This window comes from Wolffia australiana, chromosome 4 (genome assembly GCF_029677425.1).
Source record: "Wolffia australiana isolate 7733 chromosome 4, ASM2967742v1".
Classification (NCBI taxonomy): domain Eukaryota; kingdom Viridiplantae; phylum Streptophyta; class Magnoliopsida; order Alismatales; family Araceae; genus Wolffia; species Wolffia australiana.
The window spans coordinates 11,812,230-11,823,196 of record NC_135838.1 but is presented as its reverse complement, the minus strand read 5'-3'; the positions used below and the strand labels follow the sequence as shown (position 1 = coordinate 11,823,196).

General features: G+C 40.9%; 1 protein-coding gene across 1 annotated transcript; it reads right to left on the bottom strand.

Moving 5' to 3' along the window:
* Positions 1-6,247: 6,247 nt before the first annotated feature.
* Positions 6,248-10,586, bottom strand: LOC144701945 (uncharacterized). The gene is made up of 13 exons (XM_078573772.1): positions 10,513-10,586; positions 9,899-10,131; positions 9,311-9,380; positions 8,709-8,905; positions 8,507-8,582; positions 8,336-8,419; positions 8,181-8,260; positions 7,710-7,833; positions 7,405-7,464; positions 7,268-7,318; positions 7,030-7,188; positions 6,828-6,960; positions 6,248-6,745 (listed from the first exon to the last, which is right to left on the bottom strand). Exons 2-13 carry the CDS (start codon positions 10,099-10,101, stop codon positions 6,576-6,578), a joined length of 1,407 nt encoding a protein of 468 aa, XP_078429898.1. The 5' UTR covers positions 10,102-10,131; positions 10,513-10,586; the 3' UTR covers positions 6,248-6,575.
* Positions 10,587-10,967: the final 381 nt, after the last annotated feature.

Here is a 10,967-nt window from a genome sequence, read left to right as displayed (position 1 = left end):
CCGTGCAGGTGCCTCGGTAGGGTTCATGTGCAAAGGCGGCTGTGACCATGGTTGACGCCACATGAGTTGTTCTAGGGAGGAGGGCTGTAGTGGCGACGGAGGGCCACAACCAAGAGCCGCGTGCAGGTGTGGTGGCTACTGATGATGCTGAGGAGACTTGTGAGCACGGCAACTACGGCCTTGATAGATGCAACAGGGTGGAGCTCAAGGCGGCAAGTGGCCGTGGTCACACAGTAGTGGTAGTAGGGTCGTGCACAGGAGTGGTGGCTATAGCAGATAGTGCAAAGGAAGGCCGCACGCAGGGGCAACAACACATGCTAGGCTGCGCGTAGAAGCAACTATGACCACAGATGGCGCAGCTGGTGGTCGTGCACATTGCTGCCGGTGGTTGCGCAAGGAGAAGCTGCAGTCGAGAAAAGGGGTGTTGCAGTAGGGCCTGTTAGAGTGGGGAGGATGCGGCCATGGGAGCACGATGGAGCATCACAGAGGCGTGGTGGTGGCCGTAATCTCCGTGGCAAGCACCGCAGGAAGTGGGGGATGCACCTGTGGAGTTGGGGGGGGCACGGTTGTTGCCGTAGTGCCACACCAGACGACCACTCGGACTAGATCGTGGTAATAAGAGTGGTGGGGAAGGGTCACATCAGCATGACCGCGACACTGGCAGTGTAGTGGCAATGCACCACCGAGCAGAGGTGGTGCAGGTTAGCCACAATAGTGGCTGGAGTGAGATCATGGAGCAGCATTGGGGCGGCTCATTGGCGGTGGCGATTGGAATTTCCATAATTTATTTTTCCTTCAAATAATTTATTTATAAATTACTTAAAAAATTAAATTATGTAGAAAGTATTTAAATATATTATATCTATATATGCGTATAAGAAAACACAAGTGGGGCCACCCCTCCTCACAAAGCGGAAGTGCGGGAGCTGGGTCTGAATCCCAGCTCCCGCATTCTGTTTATATTGAATTTCATTTTGCCGATCTGATTCGACCCGATTCAACCCGATTCGACCAGATCGCATAGGATCGAATCTGATTTACAGGTCAGACATGTTCAGATCGGGTCAGATCGAGTCAAGTCAACCTGTCATTTCAGTTGACCTGGCTTTGACCCAACAACACAACCAATCCAGCCGAACCTGATTCCATTTGGTCAACCCGGGCGACCCGGTTCTAACCTGGTCGACCTTGAACTGTCTGTGGCTTTGAACAATTGCCAAAGCCAGATTAAGTTTGACCCAGTCTAGGGCTAGGTGATGGCCCACACGTGCAACCCTGCCCCACGCAGGTGACAAGTGGGATCCATTGGTGGTTGCCAGTGGTTGCCATCGGTCCCGTGTGGCAGTCGCTAGCTGCTGCGGGAGGCTTCCTGCTATCTGCCATGTGTGTAGGCCTTTGGCACCCGCGCACGACCGTGCACACTCCTGTGCATGGCCAGGGCAGCCGAGCGTGGCCTTGAGCGACCGTGGGTGGCCATGGGTAGCCGTGGGTGCCTGTGGGTGGCTGGCGCCAGGCTTACCGCCCAGCACTACGCACAGTGCCGGCGTTGGCTGCCGCTGGTGCTAGAAAACGTCCTTAGGGATGTCCAAAATCAAAAATTTAGATGTCCTTTTGGATGGTTTTTAGTTCCCTTTGAACCACGGCTCCCAGAACTTGGCTCTAATACTACTATTGGGTTTGTGCCTTGGTTCAACCAAAAAAACATAATTCCATGGATGTGGAAATTTGTTAATCGATTCAAAATTAAACTTTGAAAACATACGTCAAATGTACCTTCTGTTCCACCCTTGACTTTTTTGCGCTGAGATTATTCTGAAGCCGTTCACATGCTCGGCCTCTAGAAGTATCCACATGATCACGTTGGCCTTGGATCTCCACCTCTTCTTCAACTCTCCTTGAAAATCTTGAAGATCTTGTCACCATGAAGACACTCTCCTTGGCCGAGTAAAGAAGAAAGCAAAGTGGAGAACGGGAGGGGGCTCTCAATTCTGGTTGGCCTGGGTGATTGAAATGATTGCCCCTTCCTTTTTTATATTTTACTTATGTTTTTCTCAAAAACCCAAAGAATAAAATATATTCACCAATGCCCCTATGATCTTATGCGTGTGACCCTCTAGGCCCATGTATCATTCTATTTAATAACTGTAATGACCCAATAAAAATGATTGACCAACGTTATTAATTAACTATATTAACATATAGGTAAATTAACTATGGATCGATTTAACCCAATCGATAGGTAAAGTTTCGAACCCGTGAGGTGCCAAGCTACACTTCGTGCTCTAGAAGATACCGAGTAGTGTTTGAACTCTCTCATGGGACCTTTGCCATCATCGGTTACCGTATATGTATAATCCATCATCCACGCGAGACTCTCCAATGACTTAGGGTATGGTTTGTCATCAAACCCTAATCCATTATTCCATTAATACTGATGGGTAAAGGGGATCATTGGATAATACATTCTCCAATATCCTCAATACCTTGGCCAGGGATTTGTTGCATCATTTTCCTTGAGTCAAGCTCATCTTATACCAAGGGCGGATGATCCCATCTTGACCACTCAATCATCTTCGTGAGCTTCTTACTACACTCGAGCTATAACTTGTTTCAATCCCATTATTAGAGACTTGTAAGTCGCAGCCAAAATGTAGTCATCCATTCATGAGATGTCCTTGGTGTCTCAGGTCAGTGGATCACTTATACAACTGTGACATCACTCAAACTGATTGACATTTAGGTATAATACCATTCAGGGATTTTGCGGAGCAATTCAATCAGCTGTTTCTGTAAAGAGCACCCACTATCTGTCCTTAGTATCCCTACAATAATAACCATATGATCATCTATACTTATCATATAAGTAGGATCAATTAGTCCTATTATATTCGGATAATTCGATGTCTATATGGACTATCCATCGAATAGGAATATTTAGAATACATGTTTAAAGACTAGTGATCATTATATTATGATCTCATCATAATTCATTATGTCATTTTACGTAAAGTTGATTCCTAATTACGATTAGGGGCGTGATTTTCTCTTGAAAAATATTGTTTTGGTCTGTTCTTGTACTGCAAGAGTGATAGATTGAAGGAATGATATTCAGATCAAGAAACATGAAGGAAAAAACACTAAGCCTATTTCGCGCATGGTGGGAAGGTTAGTGTGATGTTTGTCTTTTTCTAACTCACATCTTTGTCCTTTTCCTAGGTTATCATTAGTGACAGCCTAGGTTTCCACTATCATGCACATCACCCACCAAATCCGTATCCTCCCCATCTCTATTGCACAGGCAATGATTAAATCATCATCACTCAGCCCCCCTCCACCTCTCATCTGTGCATATTTACCATCATCTTCATTCCAACCAGTGCGGTATCTCTGTCATTTACTCAACTCCACTCACTTCCATCACCAGCAACCCTCACCGGGGGCTTCCAAAGTTTTGGTTAAGGTATTTTAATTATAATTAATAAGAGTTTTTAATTAGAAATTTCTATAAAATTTTCCAAAATTATTCTATAAAAAAATGAATAAATTAGATTAATAAGTTCTGACCTTACTAGAATTATTTTGAATTACTTTAATCAGTTTGATTTATTTAAATGACATTTAATTCCTAATATAAATAAAAAAGAAATTAAAGAAAAAAGTATTTATTCAATACTTGCTTCCTGTGGATTTGACCTTTATTTGCTCTATGCTTCGAAGGAAAATTATAAATAATGTTGGATAACCTAGAAGCCTTAAATGACATATTCCCAACCTTAATTTGTGGTTCATTAGCCCACAATAGAAACAACTTCTCTCGAATTAATGACATGATGGAATTCCACAGTTGATATGTTGTACACACAATGGAGAAGTCGGTTGTGCTTTTAAACATACTGGTGTTCATGTGTTAAAACTTGAGGGATATCCTAGTCATATGAGATGAGTGGGATTTTTTTTTTATAGGTTGTTGAACTTTTTCGGCCATACTATAAAGCCATTAAGTTCTTTAGCATCATGAAATCATTGATAGCGCCTATTTTCCTCAGTATTTAGGAATATATAACTGACTAAATTAAGGGAACTGTATAAAGCGGGAAGTAGTATTCTAAAAATATTATCATACTTATAGGGAAACGATGATAGTCGCTTTGACATGCGTGCAATGCCCTGCCACTCAGGTTGGACAAGTATACATCTATTTTGACTCCTGCACACGCGACTCCAATGATTACAGACACCCTTCTAAAAATATGAGATCAATCGACGCTGACTTCCTACTTGACATTTTATCATATATTCAGTGATATCTGTTGATGATGTGGATGATAGTAGTACTAAAGGAGCGGTTACAAACCCACCCTTAGACATTGAAGGAACTCTGCTGATGTATTTGTCGCAGGTCTTTGGCTCTTAAGAACTTTGGGAAAAATGCCATTCAATACTCATCTAAAAATATGAGCTAATAAGCCGAAATATTATTTATGGTGCTGGGTTGTCGAGATCCTGGCGGCAGACTACAAGGGTACCGAGGTTGCATATTATGACTACCCTCCCTCTTGCCTTACACATGGCATTTATCATATCATACTCTGTGATGATTAAGTTACTGATTATACTGCTTTCTATACAACTCCCTTAAAATAAAAAATATAAATTTAGTTCATTTCATGAGTGTAAAAGTATGTTTTGCCTCGCGTAAGGAATTTCCATCTACATAATAAAGCCAACTAGGTTACTGTTTTGACAAAACCTTTACGTCTTGGTAAGTTTCATGAGATACTGGATAAATTATATGCGATATAAAAATTGAGTTCCCACATTTTATTCACAACCATAAATTTCTAAGTTTGTTGGGGTTTGTCAGCCCCCCCATTATGGGAATGTGGGGGGGGGGGGTTGACTAGTCAAGCCCCAATAAAGGAGGGGGATATGCAAAGGCTGAACCCTCCCTCTCTTCTCTTTGTGGGGAAGATGAAAAGGCTTGTTTTGGGGAATATGAAAAGGTTCATGGCTTTTCATATTACAGACCTTTCACATTCCCTGAACATCTAAGTGGCCCTCTATAAATAGAGGGCAAACCTGTTCTTAATGGATATGCATATGAGTTTTCTGTTCATTCTTCTTGTCTCTTCCTCTCTTCTCCTCTCTCTCTCTCCCTTGTTTTGTCTTCATCACTCCTTGGTGGTCACTCCCGTGGCTTGGGAGTTGAAGGAGTTGCTCTGCAGCACCACACGAGAAGCCAGTGCCCTGCACCGAGAGCCTTGGACGTTGACGTCACGCCGATGATGTAAAGAGGTTCTTGTTAACTGTCTCTATACGCCGACACATTTTATCTCGTCCGAGTTGATTCCGCATTTCCACTGTAGCGTCTTGGGTCGTTGTTTTTCTTCAACGAGTTTCAACAAGGAGTAATGGTACCTGTTATTGGAGCCCATAAGCCTTGCGGCGACGCAGAACACCACATTTATACCAGATGCTGTTTCAAACAACACCAACAATGGGTTAACTTTTAAAGTTTTATTTTAGCATTCCAAATTTTGACAACACATTACATGTGAATAAATCACATATTATACATTAAACAATAAAATTCCATTTTCATAAGAAAAAAATGTTTCATAAAAGTATTATTATGTCATTCCGATACTTTCTTTTCCCCCATAACACTGATGAATACCATCGAAGAGATATATTCTGACAGGATTTTCTTGGAATAAGGACAAAAATCTAAATGCTTGGATCCATCTTAACTTGTGGGCATGGAAGGTTTATATTGGGAAATAGCTTCATGCTACGCAAAGCTGACCGTTTCAAAAACTGTGCGCCTTGAAGCCTCTTGTGCTCTGTATGTACAGAAAATACTAAATTTATACTGATCAGATTTTCATTCAATTTATCTCTTTCGTACAAGTGTTTTGTTTTATTGTTTGGACTCCATATATCCAATCTTACTTATCATGCTCTCAAATTAAGCACTAAGATAGATCACCAACACAGCTAACGCTCAAGAGTATTTCATCTGCCCATATAATTCGAGAATTTGACAATTCGTCACCGACGAGAGTTGGAAGGATGTCATAGTGGAGTCAACTGAAGGTTCTATGATCCCATGTGGGTCATTAGAGGATTGGGTTCTTAGCAAAGATTTTGTGCAGAGGAAGACAAATAAAAGAGGTAAAGAAAAGTCAGTATTTAATTTGTAGGTGGATTAAATATGGCTGGTAAAACAACCATGTTGACTCCATGCTTGTAGATTCAACGAACGATTTATAAGAAACTTCATAACCGGAACAAAGTAACAACCCGGATACAATGGATTGATAGTTTTCAAAACATAATATTCCAAAATCTCGCGGCATCTTTTATCCCGGTCTTAGTACGTGGGGATTTAATGAGATGAACGCGAAAAGCGAGGGTATTCCCCCTCTGCTGGAAGGGCAACTGTGGGACGAGGAATCATGAAAGGGTGCATGAAAGGGTGATAACTGTCACTGGCTTTTCCAGGCTCAAAGACTATTGAGGCTGGGTGATCGCCGCTTTGGTAGGGTGGCAAGTTCTCCATAGTACCTACCCAACTAAACCAAGAGCGGCTCTGCGAGTGTCCGAGGCTTGACATCTTCAAGATTCATACTATAGGCGACTGCAGCTCCGAGAAGGGAGAAGGTGGCAGGTAACAGACCAGTCCCATATCTTGTAACCGATAGGCAGCTTGAAAAATGATGAGGGCCATCACTGCCGGGGGATTCTGGAAATAAAAACCAATTAGGGTAACATTTATTAAATTTGATAATCTAATTTATTCTTGATGGCCAGTTAGAGCGACGAACTCTGGTACGACTCTATGATGAATAATGCGACTCCGCAGGAAATCTTGTCGAGGAAGCTCAGGGATCCATACACAAATGCGCAACCATTGAGATTATTGCTTACTAGCACACTTACCATGCTAGTTCCTGTCACCTGATTTCGAAAATAACTCAGGTATAAGTTACGCCATGAATTAATAAATGAAAAGAAGGATATGCGTACAGTCATCAGGGCATTTGCAACGCCGATGGAGATTGAGAGAAGGTACATCAAGTCGTGAGCTGAACATGGGAGAAAGAATATTCCAACACCAGAGACCACCCAAAGTAGAGCTCCACACGAGTAGAAAAATTTGAGACGGCAACCGTTCCATTTCATCTCCTGTAATAGAGTTTATCGAAAACCAACGTGAAGCCAACGTATAAGCGAGAATCTGGGAGGCATAAATCAAACAAAGTACCTGCAAGATAATGGATACGACGAAGCTGGAAACGTAGATTATGCCAGGTACCTGCAAAGAGAATTCACCTAGTCACAGATCTCTTAAAAGTGGAAAGAGGCGAAGAGGAAAGGTCTTAAAATTTTTGGAAATATTACCAAGGCTTTTGAGGACTGAACCATGTCCAAATCATTGATGACATAGAACGCAAACAAAGCCTACATAAAATAATTAACTCGTCAAAAAGTCATCAATAACTCACTGAGTGTGCAAGTTCATTTACCGCTGGGAAACGAATCGCACGTTTTATCCAAAAATCATCATTGTTTATGTTGAAGTTCCTAAACTAACAAACACGGTACTCTTTAACGCATTCAATCATTTCAAAAACGCATAAATACATCATTGAGAAATTGGGACTATTAACTCAATGATGTGAACAATGAAGGTGACGAATATTTACCTGAGAGACATTTGTCACAAGTCTGGTGAACATATATACTGAGGCGACTTGGTAGTACAACAAGGTGTTAAACCAATATGCCCATGAAACTCTAACATGATCCTTGTGGTGCTGCTGCTTCAACCTAAAACAATTTGAGCTTTATTCAAAGAGAGAACTTTTGACGCGAACGTTGTTAATATCATGATAATTCGTTATCATAGTTCTTTATGGAAAACAATCTGTCGCATTTTTGTTAAATTTCAAAAAGAAAAAGAGAACAAAGCGATAGTGTTAAACTAGATAACCTTTTTTGTGAGAAAATTTTGAAAGTCAAGCTTTAACGGCTAGTCATTCTAATATTCATATATTTCCATCCGAATCAGAAAAATAGATCGTACAAAATATCCATAAATTTATCAATCAAATAAACGATAATAACCATTTCACTGTCTAGAGATTCAATGAATTCAAAACGACGACCTTACTCACCGTGGTTCTTTGGTTCCCAGAAAAAACACTACGACGAAAAATGAACCAATGAAGATGGAGATATAGGCGATCCAGCGATACTGACCAAAAAATACATTCTTTCAGTGAGATGAGAACGAACTATAAAAATTAAGGATTTGTATGAGAACTCATGCCTGGTTTTGGATGCTGGCGGCAGATTTCGAATCATAAATGCTGAATACAGCTAATGCAATTGCAAAGAGACTAAGATTTGCAACCTAGAAACACCCAAAAGTTAGTTACAAAATTAACATACGAAAAATGGGATAAATAAAACTTCAAGAATACGGTCATCAGCGGTGGACCATTGTGAAGGCATTACGGCAGCTAGCAAGCGCAACTCGGCATGATTCATTCAATGTCATATAATTCACCATCGCCCTGTACATTAAAAAGAAGCCGGTGAATAGGTGGAGCAATAAATTCCTTATATTAACGTAAAAGAAAAATAAAAGTATACTTATATCTGAGGATCGGAAAATGGTTAAAGGGATAAAGGAAACTCACATGTGGGAGACTTGGGTTGCGGCCCAGCCTACATTGAAGATTGCGGCAAATATGCCGTATCCAATCATCTCAAAGGTGTCGGAATCCACCCCCAATATTTGGCAAAGAAGGCAACCGCCAAATACTGAAGAAAAGCTAACCGCAACCAGAACTGATCCACCAAAATGCCATAATTTGAAGCGTCCGAACCGATCAATCTGCAAATAGTCGGGTATCAGTATTCAGAGCAAAAGTTCTCGGTTAAAAAGTAATTTTTTTAATAGAAGACGAAAGAAAAACCCCGGGATCTACCCCAATTTGAAAAAAATCCCCCTAGCTCTATGGGATGTCTGTAAACCAATCTTTTAGGATTTATTGCTTAGCTTTCTTTGCTCAATATCTAATTCATCTGAACGTCAACAGCTTCTGATGTGCAGCCTTAGGAACCGGTACATTTATACAAATTATTTCATATAAAATGTGTTAATTGACAAAGTTATTTTAGGAAGAGAATCTGCTTAAAAATAATATCATTCCGTAGATTATTCCATCTTCTTGACAGAACCTATTCTAAAATACTATATGAAAATAGTTTATACGCGAAAATAAGGTTTTGGCAGTACCAACTCTCCAGAGAGCACCGTCATAAATCCATCAGCAACTTGACCAGACAGCATGACGATCGACGCATTCCTGAGAGATTATTTTGACCATGGAGAAAAATAAATTGTGAAAAATGAAATTAGGGGACCTTCGATCATAGTCTAGAACAAAAATAAATATACACCGCCGAATAAAATAATGAATACCTTTGGATCATTCGATATCAGATATATATAAATTGTAAATTGGCTGATGTTATGGATGACGTGCATCTTGATAAAACCAGGTTGTACAACCATCTCGAATTTTTTGTGATGAAAGCGATAGAAAATACTAAGGACGAAGGAAAAAAAAACATCTTGATAGACACAGAGTAAGGTCCCAGCGGCAACTTTCAAAGCATAAAAAATGTGTTTCGATCAAGCGCAGGATCAGGTTGCACGTTACGAATACTTTATGACGTTTATAAAACGAGAAGTACGTTAATTTTATAAAACGATAAACAAACCATCCAGGTATCTAAGGTATGTATTGGGAAAAGACGACTAAACCATATAGGATATACCACCGGGACAAATAATATACAACAATGAAACAAATTTTCGTACCTGGGGCTAAGTCCTATATCTGTCAGGAAGAGCAATAGGTATGTAAACCAGCAGGCTGCCGTAATATCGTTGAGCATGTGACCCACGCCATAGGATAAAACAGTGCACCTCTTAAGCGGTCGATGGTTCTCATCAGTTGGTCCTCGGTCCCCCGTTGTCCTTGCAGAGAGCGCTGTCTCACCAGTTTGTACTTGGTCACCCATTGTTCGTTCACAAAGTGTTCTCTCCAACTTCTAAAAAGTTTATCACCGAAGAACATGCAGAGGAAAGCAAAGGGGAAAACCCTCATATCAGAGCATGATTGAAGGAACCAATACAGCGGATAAATATAAAATAATTTCCCTGATATATCACAGAAGTGTCCCACGAGTTTGTATCGTTCAAGCGAAGCAGACGCATAGGTTGTTGAAACCAACAAAGTAAGTAGTCTCCATTGTTCATCAAAGAACGAGGAAATACGTAACACGACTAGAAAACAGATACTGATGTGAACTAACAGGATATATGGCTGAGATACTAAATCCAAAGTTTGTTAAGCAGAAGAAAGTGAGAAGCAATAAGAGAGATAAGATACAAAACAAAGCAGAATGAGGGGAGAACGGGAGGGCACATACAAACAGTCGCAGACAAGAGAGCTAGAGAGAAGATGAGACCTCCACAAACTCGTGCCTTCCCCTCGTGGTTTGCCCGAAGTTATATACACTTGAGAATGGATCTTTTGCCACGTACTGCCTTGTGGGGTAGATTCTCGGAAGAAAAACGTATAACGAAACAAATTAACCATTAGAATATGGATAGTCTGATACGTGGAGCATCTGTGGGCTGCCCAGCTTCAAACAGGGGGAGGTGAAAGAATGCGATCTGAGATTCTTTTTCGCTTTCCCTTCAAGCATAAAATCGAAACGCTACAAAAAGCCACGTCATTCCACTGGATGATCAGTCTCACTCCCGTCAACTTCCAGTGACGATAACTATCTTGTAATTGGCTGTCTGTCAGGCCGGCCGCTAATTCCCAATCCAGCTCATTAAAACGAAGGGAGCACATTCAAGGGACGGGAGATATCCGACG

Bases quoted from the DNA above. Each gene is read 5' to 3' on its own strand.
- LOC144701945 (XM_078573772.1), bottom strand. From the start codon at position 10,101: ATGGGTGACCAAGTACAAACTGGTGAGACAGCGCTCTCTGCAAGGACA. The intron at 7,319-7,404 runs GTAATATTTCCA...TTCTCTTTGCAG, and splicing joins TTCAGTCCTCAAAAGCCTTG to GTACCTGGCATAATCTACGT. The intron at 6,746-6,827 runs GTTCGTCGCTCT...TTTTATTTCCAG, and splicing joins CATCATAGAGTCGTACCAGA to AATCCCCCGGCAGTGATGGC.